Source organism: Myotis lucifugus, unplaced genomic scaffold (genome assembly GCF_000147115.1).
Source record: "Myotis lucifugus unplaced genomic scaffold, Myoluc2.0 scaffold_278, whole genome shotgun sequence".
Lineage (NCBI taxonomy): Eukaryota > Metazoa > Chordata > Mammalia > Chiroptera > Vespertilionidae > Myotis > Myotis lucifugus.
This window is the reverse complement of record NW_005871326.1, coordinates 249,819-275,875: the sequence shown is the minus strand read 5'-3', so window position 1 is coordinate 275,875 and position 26,057 is coordinate 249,819. Positions and strand designations below refer to the sequence as shown.

Sequence of the window (26,057 nt, the reverse complement as noted above, 5' to 3'; positions counted from 1 at the left end):
ATTGTCCTTTTCTACAGCTGTTAAATTTAGATTTTGACTGCATGTTGCATACTTTGTTATCAATCATTACCTTTATTTCTGGGTGCTTAATTTAAATGATTGAAATGGGGGGAGCTTGAAGAGATGGAGGAAAGAAACTTTTTTTTTAAATACAAATACTTCAAAGTCATCTCTGAACTTAATAATGTTATTAAGAAAATGGTTGTCCCATTTGCCCTGATGAATTTCATTACTATGAGTCTTAAAGAGACTCTGAGCAGCATGTACCTACTTGGTTTTTGGCTACAGTTTACAATCTGATTATTTAACTTAATCCTCAGGCTACCATGTGCAAATTACACAGAGTCAACACACTGTCCTGACTTTCCAACTCTCTACATGCCCCCCATATAAACCAGTATATTTAAAAGACTGGGAGAAAAAAAATTGATCTCCATAAGTAGTGTGGTTTAGGTAATCTTTCAAGTGTCGTTTTGAAAATGTGTTTCAGTAACAGCTGGAACAGTCTGGTAGTTTCTACAAATAACTGCACATGAGAACATATACTGATACATTAGGAATCATCTAAACATCATTTACTTTTACAGAACATATGTCACCTGTAGAAGGTAAATACCCAATATGTGGATGGTGTATTTTAGTCCTATTTTTATTTGCTATGCTTAGAATTCTCCCCTCCCCCACCTTTAATTCCCAGAATTCCTCTGGAAATTAAAACTGTTTATTCATGCATATTATAGGAGCTCAGTACCAGCTTCATCTTTTAGTTATAATTTTCTGGCTCATGTGTGTTTTTTAAAACCAGATCCCTGAGAAAGTTGCATTTTTCCCTTTTATCTAATGTTAAATAAATCCACTAGAAACATCCTACAGCTGCTAGTTATTTATTTCATTACACAGTGTAATTTTTAAAAACTAAACTAAACCAAATGACAGAAAGCTCACTCTAGTTGTTTTCAGGAAAGATGGGCATTTCTTGGATGTAGAAGAAAAAGTCAGCTGTCCTTTGCCATCATCTAAACAATCTGACAGTTTGAGTTTGTTCCCATGGGGACACACATTATGTTCAATTCACTGTAAATATGCACCCTTGCATCTTCAGAGAGTAGAATGGCACACAGGCTTTGTATTTGCCTATTATACCCTCAGGATTCCCAGGGCCTGGAGCAGTGCCTGGCCCAGAGTAAGTGCTCAGGAAATGCTTGTGGCATGGATGAATAACTCATTACTGAAGCCTAGCACATGAGATGCTCGTGAGTATTTGAATGAATGCATGCTTCTTTCAGCAGTTGGGTTTGTATTTTGGATTATTATCAAAGTAAAAGTGACAGATTTCGGCTGGTCCCTGCACTCTTCCTGCACCTCATCACCTATTGTCATTCTCTTTGCTCATCTTCATTTGAAGGTCACTTACTATGGGAGCACCAAAGTGGCTGGCAGATTAAAAGGATAAGAGTGATAATGCTGAAGAAATATTTGCTGTCCTTAACAGTATCTCTCCCATATATTACATGGTAAAATAAATAAATAGATGCAATGTGGAAAGAGACTCGTTGTACTAGGTATCTTTTGACATGATTAAAACTTAAAGATGTCACCTAAGCTGCCAAACATGTCTCTGGAGGGCATGCTGAGCGGGTGTGGAGGGGCTGGCAGGAGCAGTGCTGGTGTCACTGAGGCAGGGTGTGTGTGTAGAGTTGGCTTCACAATTGCCAACCGCTGATTTCTCATCTGTCACTTTACAGCTGGGTCTGTGTCCCAGGAGACAAAATCCCTCCATTTAATTAGGAAAACACTGCTTAGAAATCCTCTCAATTAAGCCTTGTCAACAGAAGCTGTACTAGATTGTAGGTGTAAAAACTGGAAATTGGGGTGACTGGATGGATATTGAAAGATGATTTTAACATATATTTAGAACATTTATTTTAGACTACTAGAAAACTGCTGGCAAGGCAGACTAATTTAAAGTTACTCTGATGAGTTTCTAGTTGAAATACACAAAGAACCTAAATAAGAAACCTACAGGGTTAGAGCAGACTTTGTCTAACAAATTGGGTATAGTTTGCATTGCCTACTAGTAAAAGCAGGAAGAAAAATAGTATAAAACACCCATCATTGGTAGTAAGAAACCAAAACTTATTTCTATTAAGTCAGCCTTTGCCTGTGGGATTTCTCAAGTTTTATTTTTCTATATTGAAGGAAGAGATGTCTATCAGACACAGAACATTACTGTGTAGGTGGTGGTGAGTCATGTTGTGGTATTTTGTGGAATGACTGAGAATGTTGGCAGAAGTCTTACAGGCTGAAACCCTGTGAGCTTTGGTCTCTGTGTGTACACATCCCTTTTGAAGTTTAAAACTCTGTTGTTTTCCATGTATGTCTTTCTTAACTGGTAGGAGCAGCTAATAGTTCACGGAGTGTACCTCTATTTAGTATGACAAAAATCTTATTTAACTTTCAGATTCCAAACTATCACTGAGAAGATAAAATACTGTTCTCAGGGTCATTGTGGTTAAATTTTAAGAGCTATGTTGGCAATTCACAGCTCCTGGATGTGATGGTCATTTGCTGTGGTGGGGTTGGATGTTCATAAATTTAATGAATTATCACAGCCTAATAGTACATTTTCCCCATACTGCCAAAGTGGCACCCTTCAGCCCACCATATGCCTTGCCTGGCCTTTTCCCCCGATGGTATTTATCACCGTGTTATATGACTTGAGGTCTGGTCACTTGCCCCTTCAAAGGTTTGACTTGTTTCTGATAATGTTGAGTTGTAGGATGGGAGAGAGGGTTAAATCTGGAGAAGGCGGGCATTGCCAATTAGTGGTGGGGTGTATTTGAGGTGAACCCGAGGGTTGCCTGCTGGGCATGTGGAAAAACTTTGGCATGTGGTCAGGTTAGGATGGGCAAATAGGGCTTGTTTGCTGTGAGCAAATACTTGGTATATTTAATTTGAAGGAGAGAAGTGAGCCTTGTCTGAGTAATAATATGATCAGGAATTCTGTGAGCTCTCTACATTGAGTCAGATAGATGCTTACCTTGTCAAGAACCATTAAAAAGTAAAACACACATAAAACTCAAACCACCAAAAACACAAAACAATGAGTTGATTGTCAGGTGACTCCAAGGGCCTATCTTAGCTTCTCCCTCTCATTTTTCTTCTCCATTCCCCCAGCATTAATTACAGGTCCTCCTACCTGTGAATGTATTGGTATGTATATAAAGAATTAGCTTAACTCATTGGAAATAGAAATCCTGAATTTCTTTATTAGAGCTTTCTGTTGGTAGCTAGAAACTTACTTGTTAGCTCACTGAAATTTATTGATTTGGTAGGTTTTCAAGGAATGAATTCTTTTACTATTGCTTTGGAGGTTTTATAAATAATCCAATTTTTTATTTAGTTCATATCACTGAAAAGAAGTTTTCAACTCACTCAAGACCCTTATTGTATATTATTTCAAAATTCCTTCCCTTGCTTTATCTAGCAAATCAGTCCATTTCCTGAGATTTGTTTGTACTGTGCTAATTGTTTTCTGATTTATGTAGATTTCTCAATAGAGCTGCCTGCTTACTCCAGGGTATAGGACTAGTGAGATTTCTTTGTCCCGAAGCTTTTCGGAAGCTTTTAGGTAGGGCTTAATAATGTGCTTTGTTAGGGATGAAGCCTAGGACTTTAGTTCCCACAGCTGGGCTTCTCTTCAAGTTCCTTTCTTTTTAATAACATATATATATTTACATATAATTAATACATTTCCTCTAAGATATTACAAATAATTTTATAGAGATATGACAAATGTAATTAATCTCTTCTCCAAGAAGAAGGGTTTTGTTGGTTGGTTTTTCAGAAACTTGAACTTTCTGTAGAGAGGAATGATACTTGGCAAAAGTGTTTCTCCTTTCATCACTCGCTAAGTCATTTTCCTTCAGCCAACTTTAAAAAATATCTAATAACATGAAAAAAAATTCTATGGCCAATGAATGGAGCTAGGCCATACAAGTCTAATGTGTAGTGGCAGAAACTAAATTTGTTTTGTTTATCTTTGCATTTATTAACTGCCAGCCCCCAAAACAAGTGGGCATGTGATCAAAAATCCTAAAATGTGGTGCTGTTGGAGGAAGATGAGGTGAGGTGGGGCAGGTTGTCAAAGGCCATATCATGAAGGGTCTACACCTATCAGCTAAGGAATTTGGACTTTATCCTGAAAAGAAAGGGACCTGTTGAAGCCTTCTGTCATCTTGTCTTCCTAACTAGATTCTAAATTCCATAAAATCAGGGTCTGTTGTTCATTTTTGTATTCTTTATAATGTCTGGCCATGGTCAGCGAGTAAGTGCTGATTGATCTCTAGGGCTGTGATAATGTCTGAGTCTTGCATGCTTGATTCAGCCATATTACTAAAATAGAATGAGTCAGAGCACAGAAAGTTTTAGAATGGAGGGGTGGGGGTCTTATTGCATCCTGGGCATTGTGCCTAGGCACCCCCAGTTATTGTCTAATTTAATCTGTGTCACTTTCCTTGCTCAGAATCTGCCAGTGGCCTGAGTGCTCTTAAGATAAAGAACAAAAGTTCATAGTGGCCCTCAAGGCTGCTGCTGTTCACTGTCTGCAGTGCTTTTTTTTAACCTATTAATTCCTAGCCATCTCTCAGCTAGCTCTCACTTTCCTTCCCTGGAACAACCTTCACTGCCCCACCTTTCCCCCAAATAAGTGGGCCCTTGAAGCTCAGCTTCCCGTGTGATCATCATGTGATATTTGATTTCCCTTCTGCCTGCTCAAGAATCTGAGCTCTGTGATACCATTTTGTCCTCTATACCTAGCACAATGCCTGACATTTAGTAGAAATACTTTTTTGGTTGCATGAATGAATCCTTGAGATAACTGTCAGACATATACTATCACTAATTTTTCAGGAGAAGAAATTGAAGTTCAGAGGTTAAGTCACTTGTTCAAGGTTGCACAACCCATAGAGCCAGACCTGGAACTCAGGGATGTCTGACAACAAAATCCTCCTCCTCCTGCTAACAGACAGCATGCATTTTCATATTTGCATCAGCGTTGTGATTCTGCCTACCTGTTGAATGATCGATAGAATGAACAGGTTCTGGTGCTTAAGAATGTGGGCTCTGTAACCAGACAGTCAGACTCAAGTTCCTCCTCCACCTTTGTTACCTTGAGCAAGCTACTTAATCTCTCTGAATTCAGCTTCCTGGAAAATGAGGTAATATTACCCACTTAATAGGATTGCTGTGAGGATAAACTAAATTAATTCATATAAAATTCTAATACTAAGTACACAGAATGTGCTCACTAATTGCTAGTCGTTACTATTACCAGTATCCATTAATTCCTTCCCTTTTTTTTACTGTAATCTAAAATTATATCCAGAGACCCTATAGCAATTTTTAATTTATTTTATGAAAATTCACTTCTTGCATGAAACCATCTGCTCCTAAGTCCTTGTTCAACTGTGCTCTCTCAATTCTAAATTGGTCATTTCGGTGTCACAGCAGAAGCAGAAGTTTTCTACCTATAAGAGCAAAATGTGGTACTATTAATAGCCTTTGCTCTGAATATTTAGATTTTAGGATTCACATTTCTTTGCACCTCAGCTCAGTTAGCAAAAACACAGTGCCGTAGTGTAGTAAAGGATGTAACATTAATAACACTGTTCGCTCTCTTACAAATCACAAACCTTTCCCCAAACTAGGCACGAGATTATCAAGCTGTTAGAATAACTAACCTGACCCCCTTCCCCCCAAGTAATCCTAATTGTTGGGAAGTGATTTATGTCACCATTATTTTCCTCATTCATCAATAGATGAAAGCAGGTGTGTGACTTACAGGAAATTAAAAAAGAAAGGAAGGAAGAAAAATAATTACTTCACATATATAATAGTTGCATGCCAAAATTATAACATTTTTAGCATGTTCCCTCATAGTGGAACTTTCTCTAAATATTGTTCTTTCCCTCGTTGTTCATTGTTGAAATTCTTAACTAGCTTTTTTATAGTTAGTATATAATAGCATGTGGGTGTGTTTTAGTGACTTAACTGTTACCTTTTTTTTGTTAGTATTATTGATTCCAGAGAAATGAACAGAGAGAGGTGGGGGAGGAGAGAGAGAGAAACATCTATCACCCCCCAACTCCCCCCCCCTCCCCACACACACACACACCCACGGGGATGGAACCAGCAACCTGGGTATGTGCCCTGACCAGGAATGGAACCTGCTACCTTTTGGTGTACGAGATGATGCTCCAACCAACTGAACCACATCAGCCAGGGCTGTTTACCTTGTTAAAGAAGATGTGTTTAAATGTTGAAAGAAATAACAACAGTACAGTTGCTCCCACTGCCGCCCCCCCCCCCCCCCCCTTGTCAGGCATTGCTACATGCTTAATTGGTGTTTCTTATCCTCACAAAAGCCCTGTAAGAGAAATGATATGCCCACCCTGGAGATGAGGAAGTAGAAGTTTAATAAGATTAAGAACTTCCCTGGGAAGCGGGCATGTATCAGGCCCTGAGTGGCTAGGCCCTGGCGGTACGAATGGGTGTTAACAAGACAGAGCATCAGGGGATAACCAGAAGCAAGCCTGGCAAAGTACAGTGGGGCCTTGACTTACGAGTGTCCCAACTAACAAGTTTTTCCGAGATACGAGCCGAGCCGTCTCTCCGCCAATCTTTTGCTTTGAGTTGACAGAGTAATTTGAGTTAACGAGCTCCTCAACGAGCTCCGTCACAGAACGAATTAAACTCGTAAGTCAAGGCCCCACTGTACATGGGGTTATACATGGAAGACCGTCAGGGCCAGCTGAGGAATGCATGGTTCATTTTGTAGGTAATGTGGATCGAACGAAGTTTTTGAATCAGGAGCTCAAAACAGCACAGGTGCTCTGTTTTTAAGGTGGTGGTTTTAAAGTGTGGTCCCCAGACTAGCAGCAGCGACAACACTTGGAAACTTATTAGAAATGGAAATTGTTATACTTCCTCCCACCTGCTCAGTCCTAAACACTGGGCGATCAGTGATGCAAGGAGTCCTCTGGGTGATGCTGGTGCTGGCTCAAGTTTGAGAATTCATTTCTTGATGAGTTCTAGCCTTGCTGTGGGAAGGAGTGCAGGGCAAGGAGGAACATGTGGAGGCTATTGCCAAAAGCCGAGGGAGGGGTTATTAGAGCATAAGTTTGGGTGGTTTCATTGGAAATGAAAAAAAGGAAAATCATGAGACTTTTCAAGGAAGAAATAATAGGACTTGATGATGAAATGGGGTGCGAGTATGAAATAGGAAGTCAGTGTTCATGCATCGCAGAATTGCCGATATACACCAAAGGCATTCAGAATGGGGACTGTTTATACTCCTCAAGGATCTAAGCCTAATTGTGCATTAATTTATAGCATCTTTTTATAAGTCTTAGGCCCACCAATCTGCCATGCTCAGCTAGATAACTTTCCCTGTAGAATAACATTGGGCCAAATGCTCAATACCGACCATGGATTGAGTTATCAAATGCCAAGAACTTTCCTCTAAGCACTTTATATTCATTATCCCATTGTTGTTATTCATTAGTTATGGATGTTTATAAATTGCCTTTCCTCAGTGTCCAATCTAAGCTGCACACCACTGTAAAGTTAATGTTTCCAGACACTGGTCTGAGAGGCCAAGAGTCTGGGCTCTGGAGTTAGACAGCTCTGGGCTGAAAACCCAGCCATTCCTTTACCAGGTGTGTGGTCTTGAGCAAATTACTTACCCAGTCTTCTGCCTCAAGTTCTCTCGACTGTATTGAACAGGGATTATTATTACAATGAGGATGTGATAATGAGTGGAACTCTTAGGGTTGCTCTGAGACGAAATGAGAAAATGCCTGCACCATGCTTGGCATGGAAGGTACTGAATAAATGTCAGTGGAATTTATGGTGATGAAGATGTCCCCCCCTTGCTCGGAACCTTCATCCCTTCATCGGCTTTCCTTGGCCAGGACAATTAACTCCTTAGCCTGGCATTTAAGACTTTCCACAAACTGGTTTCTCTACCTCTCAAAGCTGTTATGTGATGATGCTTTGCATAATCCCAGTGCTTCAGCCAAGCTGGTGTGTGTCCCCCAAACACACCAAGGGTGCGGCCCCACCCCCGCCTTTGATTCTGTTCTTTCTCTCCTCTTATCACGTCCAAATCCTTCAGGGCCCAGCCTGATACTCAGTGTTTACGGAGCCATCCCTAGCAAACCCTGTTCTGTAATACAATTAATCCTTCCAAACTCTAGCGCCTATTGCCTTTACTGATCAATGGACTCTCTGCAGCAGTGCATGTGGCTCAGGATACTCGAGTCCATCTTCTGCCCACTTCCCCGTACCCTTCAGTGAATGCAGTGCCTCATCCCTCGTGCTGTGCTTGATGCCAAGCTCCGTGCCAGGATTGCTTTCTTGATAGTGGTAACATGCACCTTAACTTAGGTTCCTGGTCTTTTCTGAGTTCATTTAAATGCGTGTTGATGTTGTGTGTTTTTTCTCTCTCTCCCTGGTGATGCTGATAACTTCCTTGTACGGATAACAAATTATTTCTGAAATAGTAATTATTATTTTTCTTCTCAGGATGAACTTGACCTCACAGACAAACACAGGGAGGCCATGTTTGCACTTCCAGCTGAGAAAAAATGGCAGATATACTGTAGCAAGAAAAAGGTAAGATATACCTTGAATATATGGTTAACTGGAAAATTATCATTTTTAATTCCCTTTGCTCTCCCGTGTCACCACCAGAGTTCAAACAGCTGTTTATAATGTGCAAACCAGAATGACCATGTTCTGCTGTGGCCTTGTTGCTACTTTCAGCAAAGGGACAACTCCTTGGATGTTGTTTTTATCAGCGTTTCACTGGACACCACTTCCCTACCTTGTACCTGTAACCGTTAATTCATAATCCTGTACAACTGAGACCGAAAATAACATTGGCTGACACAACGACAAAGTGTCCCCCCCTCCCTCCGCTCTTTATGTAAAAGTTTATATACTGGTATAGGTAGGTTAGGGCTAGTATTGTGGGGTCACATCCTCTGTGACCACCTTCTAACAGCTTTTCATTTCACCATCTCTAAGGCCTTGTCCTCGTGGTGGCTCTCCAGCCATTTCACATTCCTAACTAAGGCTGGAGGAAAGGGGAAGAAGGAAAACCTTCCCCCCTACGCTCTAAGGGACATGCCCTGGAGTTATGCACTCCAACTCCCCTCACCTTCCACTGTTAGCAGATGGCCACACCTCACTGCAAGGAACACAGTCTTTATTCTGGGTGGTCACTCCCACTTAAAAGCTGGGGGATCTCTTACCTTCACAGAAGCGGAGAATGGATATTGGCAGCAAAACCCCTAAAGCTCTTATTTCCTAGCATCCATGGCGTAGGCATCGCCCTGAGGACTGGAGATCCTGCAGTAAAGTTCAGTCTGCTGTCCTTTAAACCCTGGCAGATTCTTAGATATTCCCATTCCATTTTTGGAACCTGCTCATGGCCCTCTTTAGCCACTTTCCCTCTGTTCCAACGGAGACTTGAATCAAGCTGGGGTAAGAGGAAGGGCAGGGACAGCACCCAGGAGAAACGTTACTTCTGTCTAACAGGCAGTGGGCACGCTGATTACTCACTGTTGTCCCAGGGAAATAAGAGCAAACTGCAACAATCCAGCATCTTTTCAAGACATGGTATCAGTCAGGGAAGCCTTTTCTCAGGTGACTTGTATGATTGGGGCCTCCATTTGCCCATGTGCTGTCTCTTAGCACCGGGCTCCTCTTTGCTGCCTATGTAACTGGCATGCCACCCTCCAGAGCCCTTCTCCTGCATGAGCCTGCTGGTGCCCCTCCCCAACCAGACTTGATGTTTTGGCACCATGTTTTACTGGTCTCCATAATCCAGCTTCTGATACTTTGAAATGAATGTACCACTGATGAGCGAACCATAAGTTATCATTACGTTAAACTGAACTGTCAACATTTTGAAGCACATTCAATTCTCCACCTGAGCAGTTATACTATGTGTGGGGTTTGGTTCGGGGCCCTTGCTGAGAGACATGTCCAGCTGTAACTTCTCCATGTGAACCTCAAGCCACTATCAGATCAGACCAAGCGCAGCCTTAAGGGTTCCCGATCAGTCATAACCAGGAAGATGTGTTTGTGAATGAATCTGTCCCCTTCTCCTCTTCCTCTTTGTACACATCTTACCAACTAGAAAAGTACTCTTCTGTTGAATTGATTGTCATGACTCAGGAAGCAAATAAAATACGGAGAGAATTTTAAAATGAAATATAATGTGCTCAGTTCTGCAAGTGATGTATAGTGAGGTCTTTGGAAAAGGGAACTTTTCACACAGCTGTCTTAAAGACCTGGCCCCTGGAACTGAGAACAAAAAGTCCTCAAGTGCCTGTGTACACAGAGGACATTGTCTATTTTGGCTCATCCGAAAGCAGGTTTTTTTCTCAAAATTAGGAAGCAATATGAAGCTGGGATTGAAATATGCACTGGAGGAAAGGAAAGGGCAGGCAAATGGGAGCAGCTCACCGAGGGAAAAGTTTTCTTCTTTCCCAGATTTTATTACACCCTTGACAGCAATTGAAAGTTAATCATGGAAACTACTGCCCCTTAGATTAGAAAAGGCAAACCCTAGAGAATAGTAATGACCTCGGGCTCACAGCTGCTGCTCATTTTTCAATTTCCAGGGGGTTTTGCAGTACGGATATGGATGTGGCCACTGGCTCAAAATCCTACTCTTGATGGATGGATGGCCCCCTCCTGTGCGTACCTGGCCACATTGCATAGATCTTTGAGAATACAGTTCTGCGAGCTTCATCCCAGCAGCTTGGATTTCTTATGTGACTTAGTAGTGGCGCCTTGGAGGGGGAAAGGCATTTTAACTCTTTGGGGAGTGAGTCCCGTGGGCATACAGATCTGCCTCACTTTACAATGGATAGTAGCAGTGCTTGACTAAGGATGTTGATTAGAGCTTCTCACACTGCTGAAACTAGACTATGCCTTTGGTCTAAAATGGGCCTTTTGAGCTCTTAATAGATCAGGAAATAACACAGTGAGTGAGAGAACACAAGCACCTGAGCACAGAATGGCACGATGTTTACCTCTCTTTCCAGAATGTGCCCTCCTGAAGGACAGGTGGTCCATCTCAGAATGGAGCCGTGCTGGCCATCCTTAATATGGAGGATGGATTATTTTCCTTGAACCATCTCATGTAGCCTTTTCAAATCAGGCTTGTCACTAGCAAGCCAAACCAAAGACTAAGGGAAAGCAATCCACCCTTGGCTCCTTCACATTTCCCATCTTTCAAGATTAGAACCCAGGGCATTACAGACCTTCTCACACATAGTGAGGCCACCGGTTAAAGGCCCACAAAAGCCAACAGAAACAGACACCGGAGTTGGTGAAAGGCAGGCTTTCTGTTTAAAAGTGCACAGGACTGGGAACTGAAGAGGAGGCCAGATCTTCCCCAGCCAAGTGGCTCTTTTCCATCCAAGAGTGACTAGAGTCCCAGCAGTGGCTATCTGCTTATCAAGCTCTGTGTTCATTTCTCAAACTTCTCTATCTAAGTCTCTGGTTGAAAAACCTATTTCCAGAGCCAAAATGAAAGCAGCAAAAGTATTTCTGGGTCTAAAAGACTTGGAAAGAAACTAATTGGAATTTTGCCTAATTGAGTAATCCGGGGGAGAGCAAGAGATGGATGCTGTGGCCTTGTTGAAAGTCCAAACAGATCTGTAGGAACAACTGGACTGGTTGATCAGCCATGGTTTGTCATACGCAGCCATCCACTGTCACATTCTTTAACTTTCATGAAAGATCCCCAGAAAGGTCCTGTTGGTGGGGCTTGATAGGGGGAGGGGTGTATTTTCAAATAGGAAATGTTTGTGGTTCTTATCTTTAAAGGTAATTCCCTTTTTACTTCCAATCACAACATACTCTTTTGTTTAAGTGAGGTTTTTCCCAGTCTCCAGCCAGAAACTGCATCTGTTAACAATCTTTTGGATTTTAAACTGAAGCTTTTTAAACAATGAACCATCTGACCACGAAAGGCATCTGGCCATGCTGTATTTGCTTATTGTTAACATGATTTTTAAACCCTGGGAAAAGCGAGGAGTAGGTCTTCAGAGAGGAGAAAACAAAATGGTGTATCTACTGTAGTATGGCGACAGCAATCTTATCAGCACAGGCAGGTACCTTTAACGGCAGCTCTTCACAGGGAGCTGTGGCACTGAACCAGTCCGCATAGTATCTAAAACATGCTTTTTCTCCTCTTTGAGCTTCTGAGTTTGCAAAGTAAGTGAACGGGGCTAGACCCTGTTAGCTGTAGTGACACCAGATCTTTGCAGCAAAGATCAGGATTTGACGACTGCACCTAATTTTTCCTCCTTTCATTTCTGATCTCTAAAGCCCAGGCTTAAGTACAGGCTTTGTAGTCTTCACATTACATCTCTGCATCTTTCAAGGTTTACTTTGGAGAAGGTGAATTTTTTCTGTGCTGCTGAGTTTGTTTGACTCAATTAAATCATTCCAGAATCTCACCCAACCTGGCTGCAGTTCAGCTGTTGTGATTTGTGCAGAGTACTGATTCTGAAGACATCTAGCACAAGTGACTGAAAATTCAGCCCATACTTTACATGCAGTCCTTTTATTTGGTTTGCATATCCTAATTGGATCTCCTCCCTGCTCCTCTCCCCAGAAAGGAATTCTTTCACTGAACACACACACATACACACACACACACAGACAGATTAAAATTGCATTGTGTATGGTCATCAGGATGCACTTCCTTCAGATCCTTAAAAGTTGAGGCTCTCCTGCGTTTGGAGTACACGGATGGAGTGGTTTAATCAAAACACAGATTTAAAGGAACATGTGCTCAGTAGTGGAATTAAAGACAAAAGGAATCATCAGTTTCCTCACAAACAATCAAACAAACCAGCTAAAAAAGAAAGTTGGTAGGTTAGTCCTCTGGTCGTCCCCACTACCCTGAAGAGAAGCTGCAGTGGGTCTGCTGGGAGGGGAAGCATGAACAGTTAGGCATTTGACCTGGAAGATCTGATTGGAAGGACAAATTAGACATCCTTTTCTTTCTTCACTGTAGCTATTTCAATAGGCATTAGAGTGAGTTTTGCTTTTTCAGTGCCCACTTTGCTAGATGTCAAGATGTGGGAGAGAGAACCAGTACATGGGAGACAACTAGATTTCAGTAACACTATTTCTAGACTTCTATAGAGAGGTACCTGGTTTGGTCTCCTGTCATTGAGGTTTCACCCCAATAATAGATTCCAGTTGGCATTTGTGCTCCTAATGCTAAGAGGTTAGAGAAAGTGGCAGATGTAGTAATGATTAGAAGTAGGATTGGGCTGTCTTTCCCCCTCTATTTCTCTGAAGACTAGATAAGGAAAGCACAGTAGTTGGGAGACGAGCATTTCCAGGCTCTGTGTTTCTGAAACTCCCTGCCTCATCCACATATTTCCTGGCTCTGAGAGATGAGGATTTGTGTATAATCCCAGATTGAAATGGTGAGAAATAGCAAGCTTTGAGTCGGGCACTTCACTTAATGAAACAGTGCAGTTGGTGAAGGGCAGGTTGATGTGTGAGTCACCTGATGTGTATTGAGTACCTTCTCTGGAGCTAGATCCTGAGGATGATTAACCAATAAGTCAATTTTCCTGGAGCGGGTGGTACTGGCAGGAGAAGCAGATAAAATCAAATAATTGCAGATCTTGTCCTTAAGCTTCGTTATAGGGTAAGCAGACAGGCTCTGGGGCACAGAGGAAGGAGCCACCGAGGGTCTATGCATGTGACTGGGAGAAGCTCCTTTGCCACTCTGACCCATCAGCGGTTATGCTGGGAAAGGGCTGATGTTGTCATGCTCTCACCCCCTCATCTAGAACCGGCTCCTTTTCCAACAGTCGAGCTGTTTGCATGCATTGTACACTTTCCCTCTTGATTTGTACTTTGTTCTTTGTTGCTTTTGCCAATGCTTAAAAGGCCAAGTTTAGACTGTTGGCCTAATCTCATCTTTACTAAACACAATTTGTAGGGCTTGTTAGGAAATCTATAAAGAAGCTTAAACTTTGGTAAAATGAAGACATTGGGGGCGGGGTGGGGGAAGAGGGGGGAGACTGAAATAACAGGTTTGTTCAGCCTGGAGAAGAGAAGGGTGGAAACTTCAACATAAGCTGACGTTCACTGGTTATACCCCAGCGAAACTATAGAATCTGTTGAAATATTGTCAACTTGCAATTGGTAAAGAGCAGCTGCCCCAATAAAAACCACACCGACAATCTGACTCTTCCCCCTAAGAACCCACCAGTCTTTCTCCATGATTCAGGGGCTCCAGGGTGAACTCCTAGCATGGCACAACAGGGGGAAGGCGGATGTAAACTAGGGGAGAATGAGGATAGGCTGGAGTCCACAGGACAGACCGAAGCCCATGTCAGTTCTCGCTGCCTCTGCCTCCAAAGACGGAGGAGGATCCAGGGAAAGGTGGAGCAGTTGCAGAGCAGCCTGCTGCTTCACGCCAATGAGGTTAGTCAGCAGATAGGGGACAAAGTGGACAAAAAGGTACCCACTTTGCTCCCACCCGCCACATCGCTCATGAGAGAGGCCTTCTGTGGCTCACTGACCCAGAAACCTACAAGAAAGGGTGTCATTCAGCCTCGCCAACTTGAACAGTGCATGCAAACCAGTGTTTGTGTTGTCAAGACAACCCTGGCTCTTTTTTCATTGTCTAACCCAGGGACCCTTTTTCTTTCCCTCTCTCTCTTTCTGCTCTTACCCGGAGGCATTAAAACAAAGGTGAATCTGTAAACCACCCAGAGGTCTGTCAATATCATTTATTAGGCAGTGACTGAAAACATGGTGATTTTGGCCCTGATGAGATTTCTTTAGCTTTCTGCCCCGAAATCCACTAAAGGCGTGTTTCACCTTGCCCTTTCCCCTCTAAGCAGCATAATCTCAAAGCTAGCTATTCATTTTTTTTCTTAACTTTATTTTTATTACAAAAACATGCCATCAAAATGAGCACCAAATTTTAGGTTAGAGTACAAAATTTAAGGATTCTCTGCCTCTAGCAGCCCTGAAACTAACATTGTATTCCAGTCAGGGCATTTGGTTCATGAGTATTTATTTGTCTCTTCTTCCTATAATCCCTTTTGTTCAATAACACCAGTTTGGAGTGTTTTTTCCTCCCAGTTCTGTCACTCCAGCCATGCCGGCTACCACCCCTGCCTGGTGGTGTCCAGAATGAGCTCCAGCTTGTGTTTTCATAAATGTTGACTCTCAGTGCCCAGCTTCACTAATGCAGAAGCAGTAAGCAAACTCACCCACAGAGTGAACCAAAACACATCCATCTTTCTTCTTTGGTGCTTGGACAAGCAAACAAATCTAAAATACTGTAGACACCCTCTGAGTCTTCTGGTTCTACATACAGTCCTGTTTTTCAGGCTTGAGATACTGCTAGCGAAAGGATACAACACAGAGGTTTCATCAAACAAGTCAATTTTCACAAATAAGTAACTTATTAGGTTGAAGCGAGCCAGATTTACAAGGGCCCTGTTCAGCAACAACATTTGTTCAAAGTCTCAGCATTAAAATTCAATAGTGCGATCTAGCTGTGTGATTTCCAAGTTAAGCTAATAAAACAAAACTTCAGTGTTAAGATTATAAAAGAACGTCTCGGCACAGTTGCAGATACTGTTGTTGATGGAAGTCTTAAACCTAGTTACCAGAGCAGACAGTCTGGGTTCCAAGAAATTGGCACTTTCTAAAATTTCTAAAAAAGCAAAAAACTAACAAACCTCAAGTCATGGGATAAATTATTATTTGCTGGTTGATTATTTTTGTTATGAAATTTTTAAATGTACAAAAAAGTACAGAATATAATAAACACCCATGTTTAACCAATGCCAACATTTTATCATATTTACCTTGGATTTTTTAAAAAAGACGTAAAACATTTTAATATAGTTGAATCCCAGTGATGTCTTCTATTCTGAAGGTGGTATGTGGCTTTTTTCTTTAACCTTATTTTGCACATATAGATTAATTAAAAATATATGGTATTCCTTTATTTTAACTGTGATATAATAATGTTCATTAAAGGAAAATGCCACGGTTTAATTTTTTTATTCCCCTTTGAATAATACTTATTTCCATTATTTTATTATTAAAAATGTGTTGCAATGAACATATTTGTGCATGTGTTCAAAAATTTCTCTAGGATAGACACCTAGACATCTAATTACTGTGTTGTTTGATATGAACATTTTACCTGTAATTGCCTCCAAAGTGGTTGTAACAACTTATACCTGTAGTAAATTAGTTGCCAACTGTCTGAGGGGAGAGAATGATTTTCCCATTACCCTGATCAATCAATCACTTGGCATAAGCTTGAATGTTTCAGGTACAAGAAACTGTCATTAAAGTTCTTCCATTTTCTCCCATATGTCTTAGCAAGTCAAATTGAAGTAAAATTTACTGGAATAGAAGGTGTTCATTTTAAAAAGAAAAACCCAAGGGTTAGAAAATGAAAAGCGTTCCATTCAAATACCATCAAGCCATACAAGGTGTTAGAAGTACATAAAAATGGACAATTCACCCAGCAGTGTGTTTATTTGGTTTGACTGCAAAGGAAACTGCTCTGTGTGGGGTTCATCCTTCCTCTCCTCTAGATCTTTTTACACCCTCAGTTCCAGCCCCAGGCAAATTGTGTTTCCCTCTCGCAAGCTCCTGACTGATGTATGCCATCACCCAGCCAGGAAGTTCCTCTGGGGCATCCGCCACTTCCCTGACGGTGACTAAGGTGCAGGTGCAGAATCAGCACGTCCGCCCAAACAAGCAGCTTAGCTGTGGCTGGAAATCACACGGCAGCATCTTCATCTCGAGCATCTCCTTATAAAATTGTGAAAGCCTTTCTTTTTCATACTCCTTGATTCCTTCGAATATTAAGAAATTGAGATGTGCAACTTGCTGTCTGGCTATCCCTCAGGCCTAAAATCTGAGCTATGTACAAGTCAATTTATGGATTTGGGGATTGTTGGTTCTTCAGACTAGAGATACTTAACGCTGCTTTCTTCTTCATAGCGTTGTACAAACAGTGAATATGTATGTGCTTCGTGGATACCATCTCTCTTTGATGTTTCCTCAGACTTGCCTTTCTTCATTGAGTAATCCCTTTATCCAGAGCCTTGCTTTCTTTGTAATTAGGGAACGCCAGGCTGGAAGAGGGTGGAGAGAATGACCCTGTGTTTGTGTTCATTTCGAATCATTCAAACAACAGTAAAAACAAATAAGTAAGCAATGTACAGCTGAAATAAGCAAGTACAGCTGAGAAAAAATAATTTCTTAGTTGGACAAACCAATTAATGGGGAGTCATGGGGCGCATGGGGTTGTGTGTCCCGTGGAGCTCTATTTTGTCCTCTGGAGTGGAGGCCAGAGAAGCACCTCCCACAGCTTTCACTCTGCTTGTCACCTTAGTGCTGCACTGTGGGGAGGACACTCCTGTGTAGGCTCCAGCCACTGGAAGAGACTTGGAGCTCTGGGTTTCAGTGGAAGCCCGGGGCGGGTAGTGGTCTTAAGCTGCCGCAGAGCAGCTATCTTTGGCTTCCCAGTCTTAATTCTTAACCAGGTTCCTTTTGAGAGCTCGGGTACAGGACAAATTGCATCTCGTGTCAATTGCAGGGTGAGGAACAGTGACTATCTTGGAGCTCTCAATCTTTGTCATAGAGTACTTGTCAACAGTGCTATTGTGGAGCCAAGGTTCTGATTGCAACTATTTGGGCCTCTGAGCCCCTTGCCTCTGTGGATTGAAACACATGGTCATAACTCCTTTTTACTTCCAAATCTGCAATCTGCACAGTGAGCGAGTGGTCTGAGTGATAGCTCTATGACTGGTAGAAAGTGATATCACTATATCTCACATCCAAGAATCTAGAAGTAGCTCCCGGTCTGGTATCAGCCGAACAATGGACCCCTGAGGAACACACAGCACAGGGCTCACTCCAGCACAATGCACATCCTTTGTTTCAGTATTCCTTAGGACTGTGCTTCCTTCCCTGTTAACTGAGCACACAATGAAGAACCTCAAGCAGAGCTGACAAAAAGGTTTATCTTGATTACTAACTCTGAACAATTGGGGGTTGAAGCCTGAAGCACTTTGGGAAGCATTAGAGGTTATGAATAGGATCAATAAGAATAGTGTGGTAACTGATGAGCAGTGTCTTCCATGACACATGATGGGGAAATATGTCATATGTAGCAAATATTTGCCATCTTTGTCTTTGAGGGTTCTTCTTGCTTCTAGATTATAGTTGGATGTAAGTATCATACTTTCTACTTCTTTTCTCCTGGGTCTCTCCCCGGTTCTCTGCAGATTCTCTAAGTGCTATGGCACCTACTTCCATAGAAAGAATGCCGCAAGCCTGCCTGACCTCACATCTCCAGGAGATAGGTCTATGAAGGACATCAACAGAAGGAAGTTTTTTTCTGATATCTTTGGAAAAGATGTCAGAGAAAAACAAAATCACTTTCTCTGAGTTTTTTCATATATATATATATATATATATATATATATATATATATATATATCCTATATAATAAAAGGCTAATATGCAAATTGTCCCCTTGACCAGGAGTTCAACCAGTGGGCGAGGCCAGCCGGCCAACCACCCACGGCCCCTCCCCTCAGCTGGTCCAGCCCCATCAGTCTGATCAGGGCAGGCCAGCTGGACCCCACCCATGCACGAATTCGTGCACCAGGCCTCTAGTATATATATATACACACACACACACACACACACACACACACACATATACACACATATATGTATATATATACATATATATATATGAAATAAGTATACGCATATATATTTATGCATCTTTTTCACTAATAACTCTTGCACACCTAATACTGTTGCATCTATGTTATGCTTGGTGCATTTCAGAATTTCACACATACACCCCACTCTTCCCACAGAGTAGGAAGAAGCTTTGAGCTTCCAGTGTAAGTTAGAATGCACTGCTAATACCTCTAATTTGGACTTCTCCAAATTTCTTATACTTCAGGAACCTAATGCTTTGTGAAACTGGAAGCTGGTTACAGTAGAAAGACTACCGAAGAATACCAACTCTAAATTACGGTGTCTTAAAATTCCCTTGTGCTTCTTCAATGAGGTACAGAACAACATTTGACTTAAGCAGTCTTAAGATGGCATCCCCATGCCCTCACATATCTGAGACAGTGATATCTTCCAACTGATGCTTTTCTTCTTTATTTCCTTTTGCCAAAAATGCTGTCAATAATTCAGTAGTGTGCCACAGAGTCAGTGATGGCTTAAAATTAGAAATAAGGTTATGACTCTCCTTCTAGGGGATAGTTAGCCCTGTCTTAGCATTTTTCAGTCATCCTGAGAATGCTTCCGTGAATGGAATATGCCTTTGTGGGCTTAATGTTTCCCCTGATTCTCTTCTTAGTTTAATTACTGTTTTCCAAAGTCCTCCCTTTATAGCCTCGTGTTAAGCATTATATTGCAAATCATAAACACACTTTGATTGTTTTCCCAAGAGTAGGTTACAGAACATCAAAACCTGCTTTACGGCATTCTGAAAAGCTGGTCTGGTAGCAGGAAATCTGGTGGCAAGATGTGAGGCAACAAAGACCATTGACATCACTGATTGGATTTCCACACTGCAAAAGGGTAGTGATGTGTGTCCAGACATGCAAATTTACCAACCAGCTGATCTAATCGTACCGAGGACTGTAGCACTCCATGGTGGTTTATGGGTCAAAGACTTGACTCTTAACAAGCTACATGGAAGTAATTTGTTTTATGTCACTGTATACTTTGTGTCACAGGCAACAAGGGAATGTGGGCTTGTATCATTTCTGAAAATAATAATTGAAGAATGTTTCTTTTCTTTTCCATGAAAATGAGGGCAATTGTCATCTAAAATTGCCTTCAGATGTTGGAGTTGTACTGATTGAGATTTTTAGGCTCCAGTTATATTCCAGGCTGTGAAGTGCTTTGCCAAAGAAATGATTTGTTAATAAATAAAACAAATGTCTCATAGATTGGGAAGTGGGATGTAAAGTCTCAGTTTTTAATTCTAGGTAAGGATTATGACTATTTTTTAGATATATCGGAACATGAAATGCATTTCCCCCCAGGATCCTGTACAGGTGACTTTTAAGTTTTCAATTCTTTCAAGTCAGCCAAGGCCTCCTCAGGAGAGAAGAGGGTGTTGGAACAGATTGAACCCCTGAGCTGTTCCAGAATTGCAGTTGGTTTCTGTACTCTTGAAGTCTTATTGTCACTTGTCTGTTTCATTGCTGCTGTTCCCATCAGGAGATGAGGTGTCTTTAAAGTAGTACTCTTTTCTTGCTTTTCTGGGGTATGTTATTTGGGGAGAGAACAAAAATGATAGCTGATTGGGAGCTGCCGTGCAAGCCGGATTTTCAATGTGCTAACATTTCATTTCAGGTCATTCAGAAATTTTTGAAGATTTTTACCAGTGTAGATAAAGTTTGCGACAATAAGAAAATAATGTAATATTTTATGCTATCTAGGAAATGTTTCAAAGCATTTTTCCCAGTAGAGCTTTGGATTTTTATTTTGAAGATACATTGATAAGGACTGGAGTTTAGTAAAAATGCAGGAGTTAATAATGCTTGACTGTTTCTTTTTGTCATGATGAGAAGAGGGAGTGAAGTCTATAAATGAATACAGTTCTTTGTAGCTCTACTTGCAAAAACTGAGAACCTATTGTCAGAATAAGTTTGTGATCTTGTAAGAAACTCAATGCTAAAGTTTGGAAACATATTCTCATATGTCTCCTCTTGTATTCATGGATCACTAACAAGCAAAACAGGGAGCTTTGCTCTCTTATTTATGTAGTCTAACATCAAGAACAGTGCCTAGGCCATTATAAAACTCAATAAACGTTTATTGGATGAGTAAATGAATGAAAAGGAAAGCAAATGACTTTTTAGATTCAGTTCAGCACTGTGAATCTTAAGTATGATGACAGAGGGTTTCTATCCTGCCCAAGAGAAGCCCTATGTTCAGCAGTGTAGTGTTAACCAATTAACTGCCAAAATATTTTGAACTTAATTTAAAAAGGTCTGCCGCTTGCACCTATAGACGCTTATGGCATACAAATGGTTAATATGGCTCCCAAGTTACGCTAAGTGTTATTCTTAAATGTCATTGGATTCCAGACCAAACTATTGGGCAACAGTGGTCAAGTTTTGCTTATTTTCAGGCTAGAGGTGAAGGGTGTGGGGCGTGAGTCTAAACTCAATGAACTCATAGCTTTTGTTTTGTTTTATGAGCAGAACAAGAAGTCTTAGAAGTACTCCCAATGATTTGCCCAACAAATATCTGGACAGAATAGAGGACCAGGCGCAGCTGTGCATGTAAGGTAGATAGAGTGGAGTGGTCTCGTGGTTTCAAGTCGGAGATCAGTGATGTACAAATAGAAACTGCCGCACAGCCTAGACAAAGCAACAGAAACAGGCGAGATTGAGGCGAAGTGGTCAGGAGCGGGTAGGTGTTCTTGAGCTAGGCCTTTGGGCGGCCAGCTTTGAGCAATTGGGTACCTTAGGTGAGAGAAGCCTGGAGCAGAGTATTAGTCACACAGCTTGGCTTCCACATTACACCTTTATAGATGGTGTTCTCCTCAACTAGGAAAGTACTAGTCATGCATCTCTTATTCTGCTACACTGTAATTATATGGAAATGGGGGAAATTACTGAATGTTCTGTCCAGAGCATTCTGCAGAGTAACCTCTACTTTTTACTATCTTTGAGCTATTTCACAACTCTGAAAATTGTTTTTAAAGCCTGATAATGCAAATAATTCTTGCCCATTGAAATGCAGATGTTGAATGCAGTTGATTATGGTCCTGTTGACCGGTTTTGTATCTATCTGTAAAGAGATGCTTATGTATGTCTTTGCTCCTCGGATTCTCTTTTTGAAGCCATTGTGACATCTTAGCAGTTCCCTCATTTATTAATGAGTTCACTAAAATCTTTGACATAAGTTTATGTCATGATTTGTCCTATATCAATATAGAATTTTTAACTTAGAAGATTGATCAAGGGGCTAACATTCTAAATGATCTGAGGTCTTTAATAATATTTTAGGCTGGAGTACATGATATGATTCCAGGAAGCTCTCTATGGGAAAGTGTGCATTACATATCAATTCTACTGAGCTTTTTAGATCTACCTAGACCAGTGAGGGGAAGGAGCAGGGCTCAGGGGTTCAGAAGAGGTGTCCGGCTTCACACCCATTCATGGAAGAAGTTCCCATGATATTTGAAGAGAGGATGGCTGTACAGGAGAGGAGTAGGGGCTCAGAAGCGTGATCTAGAGACCTAAAAAACAATGTTCTACCGGGGCTTAAACATCCCCTAGTTTCTCCGCAGTCCCTAGTCACTCATTTTTTAATTCATTAACTTACATTTATGTTTAGAGATCAAGTGTCCTCAAGCTTACAACAAGAAAACTAATTTTACTGTTACTGAAATAGAGCTACCCAATACAACAAGGACTGTGCATTTTTACCTCTGCTTCATATGGCATGTGTCTTTTATTTCTAAATCGTAAATGCTGTTTGCTGTGGACCATCAGGAGAGCTAGCACTTGTTTGTTTTCCTCTTGGGAGACGCTGGTCAAATCGTCCCGATGTCCTCTCAGTAGGGACTGTCTAGCTTTGTACATCACTGACAAGCCATGTGAGAAGAGTCCTTTCATAGGAATCGAGATATATTTGTTGGAGTTATTTTTGTGAAGGATGAACATGAAGATCTGATGAACTTATGGAAAATGTGGGATTTATTTATGAATTGAGGAAGATAAACTTGTGCTATACAGCCAGTGGAGAATTTTTGGCTTGGTTAGAGAGAAGACTTCAGGAGAACATAATAGCTTTATTCAAATTGTTCAAATATTTGTTGGGTTATAGCTCATAAGAGAAATTAGACTTATTCCATGCAGTTCCCAAGGGCAAAACTAAGGCCAACAAGTGCTTGAAGTTATAAGGAGACATCTGTCGATTCAGTATGAGGTGAATTTTCTAACAGTACTGGCTGTGATTGTGGACCCCTTCGAGCCTTTTCTCCGAGAGCACACAATCTATCACTTGCTGATGACTTATATAAAGGACCCCTGGGAGGGGAAACTCAAACTGGGGTGTCTCTAGGGTCAAAGACCTAGCACTATAATCATGTGATGGTTTTCCTTAAAAACATACAGATGTGTTGCAGCATTAGGAAATATAGGGATAGAGGTTTGCTTTTCTTCGATGATCCTAAATGCTAAACATGAGAGCCACCCTCCAGTTTTTCCAGAAAATGACTGGCATTCTGACCCTTGGAGGATGTGTAGGGTTTCCTGGAGGATGAAGAAGCTTCTGTTCTGTGTGGGCCCAACCGTATTTTGGCAACAGATGAGCTTGATGTATAATTGTGGCAGTGACCAGATAATGTAACCAGAACCGGCAGTCCCAGGAACCACATGACTCTTGAAATGTGACAACATACGTAGGAGTTATTTTTTTGAAACCAACTGCTGCCCTTTGGCAAGCTTTGGATATAAGATGTAGCTTCAGCCCACTGTTAGGTGAGAGGTAACATTGGGAGGACTGAGGAAAAGCAACAGTCTTTAGGGAGCCTGGATTGTGGGCCTGCTGGTTCTTCTCTTAAGAACCTGGAGAGTATTATGCTAAGTGAAATAAGCCAGTGAGCAAAAGACATGTATCACATGATCTCCCTTATATGTGGAATCTAATGATCAAAATAACCTGACAAAATAGATCCAGAAACATAGAAGGATGCAACAGACTGAGAATCCTCAGAGGGAATGGGGGTGGGAAGAGCCAACCAAAGAACTTATATGTATACTAGAGGCCCAGTGCACAAATTCGTGCACGGGTGGGTCCCTCAGTCTGGCCAGTGATCGGGGCCGATTGGGGCCGTCTTGCCCAGTCCCGATCAGGGCCAATCGGGGCTGGCTGGCCTGGGGGAGGGATTGCAGGAGGTTGGCCAACCAGGGGAAGTTGGCTGTGGAAGCGCCACTGACCACTAGGGAGCAGCTCCTGCATGGAGCGAATGCCCCCTGGTGGTCAGTGTGTGTCATAACTACCATCCGGTCATCCAGTCATCTGGTCATAATGGTCACTTAAGCTTTTATATATATAGACTAGAGGCCTGGTGCATGAAATTTGTGCACTCGGGAGGGGGAGGGCTCCCTCAGCCTCACTTGCACCCTCTCACAGTCCAGGAGCCCTCGGGGGATGTCCGCTCTCTGTGGGGAGCAGGTCTAAGTTGGCAGTTGAACATCCTTAGCGCTGCCACGGAGGTGGGAGAGGCTCGCCAGCCGTGAGCCTGGCTTCTGGCTGAGCAGCGCTCCCCCTGTGGGAGCACACTGACCACTAGGGGGCAGCTCCTGCATTGAGCATCTGCCCCCTGGTGGTCAGTGCGTGTCATAGCGACCAGTCATTCCACCATTTGGTTGATTTGCATATTAGCCTTTTATTATATAGGATATAGATATGAATAACCCATGGACACAGATAATAGTGGAGTAGAGGTCTGGATAGGAAGGGGGGTCAATGGGTGGAAAGAGAGGGGAGGGACATTTGTAATACTTTCAAGATAAAGATAAATTAAAATAAATAAAGGAAAAAAATCACCAGGTAGGCACATCCTAAAATAAAGTATCATTAAAAAGGGGGGGTGGGGAGGGAGATAGAAACAGCTGGGGGCTAATATCAGGATATGCCATGCTATTTTAACTACTTTTAGGGAGTAGTGAGCTTGGTAAGAAGGTAGGTTTTTCAGGCATGGTAGGTCCTGCTGCTTCTCTAGAAAAAGTGCAGGTTACTGGGAAATTCCAAACACCCTATGAGCTGATCTTAACTTACAGCTGGGTTTACTGGAGACAGAGTGGCTTCAGGAAGAGGAAGAAGCTTGGAAAACAGTTGGTGATCAAGTTAGAATTCTTATGTACTCCCACCCTCTTGAGAGCCAAACTCTATCTAGCACCAACTGTGGCATGTGGGCTGGATCTGGCCACCTGTTTTTGTAAATGCAGTACTATGGAAACATGGTGATGCTCATCCTGTGAGTTATCTATGGCTGCCTTGTACACATACAGTGGCAGGGTCTTATAGTTGCAACAGACTGTGTGGTCTTCAAAGCCTGAAATATTTATTATCTGGCCCTTTCCAGAGAAAGTTCGCCAACCAGTCTAGGCTGTTCCTCTAGACTTCATCGGGGCCATCTGTTGAGGAGATGCTGGTTATACATTACTGAGGCAGAGGGGAAAGTTAGCAGAAGTGATTAGCAAGGCCTTCCACAAAATATTGTACCTGCTCTTTCAATCCAGTTTCACCCACATTGACTCCTGATTTCCTATCACTCACTTGAGTATAGTAAATGCCACACACATCATGAGGACATGCCTAAGAGAATAAAATATTTTGGCCTTTCTGCCTCTTTCTAACTAGAATTTTCTAAAAATTCTAAGCACAGAATGAATTTATTTATTAGTATACTAGAGGCCCAGTGCACAAAAATTTGTGCACCTGGGGGGGTCCCTCAGCCCGACCTGTGCCCTCTCCCAGTCTGGGACCCCTCAGGGCATGTCCAACTGCTGCCTTAGGCCCACTCCCTGGGGGATTGGGCCTAAGCTGGCAGTCAGACATCCCTCTGGCAGCCCGGGAGCCCTCGGGGGATGTCCACTTGCCAGCAGGGATCAGGCCTAAGCTGCAGTTGGACATCCTTAGCGCTGCTGAGGAGGCGGGAGAGACTCCCGCCAGCACCGCTGTGCTGGCAGCCATCAGCCTGGCTTGTGGCTGAGCAGAGCTCCCCCTGTGGGAGCGCACTGACCACCAGGCGGCAGTTCTGCATTGAGCGTCTGCCCCCTGGTGGTCAGTGTGTCCAAGTGACCAGACATTCCCAGTCGTTCTGCTGTTAGGGTCAATTTGCATATTACCCTTTTATATATGCCTGGTGCATGGGTGGGGGCTGGCTGGTTTGC

The 26,057-nt window shown here is 42.1% G+C and overlaps 1 protein-coding gene across 7 annotated transcripts in view; it reads left to right on the top strand.

Annotated features, from left to right (window-relative positions):
• DAAM1 (dishevelled associated activator of morphogenesis 1) overlaps positions 1-26,057 on the top strand; it is a 156,889-nt gene that overhangs the window by 72,260 nt on the left and 58,572 nt on the right. For all 7 annotated transcript variants that reach the window (XR_002831847.1, XR_002831848.1, XR_002831849.1 and 4 more), the window contains exon 3: positions 8,587-8,676. Coding sequence is in view for 4 of the 7 variants with exons in the window: in XM_006099573.3 (XP_006099635.1) it covers positions 8,587-8,676 (90 nt within the window). In the remaining 3 variants the exon portion in view is untranslated. The remainder of the gene's footprint in view (positions 1-8,586; positions 8,677-26,057) is intronic.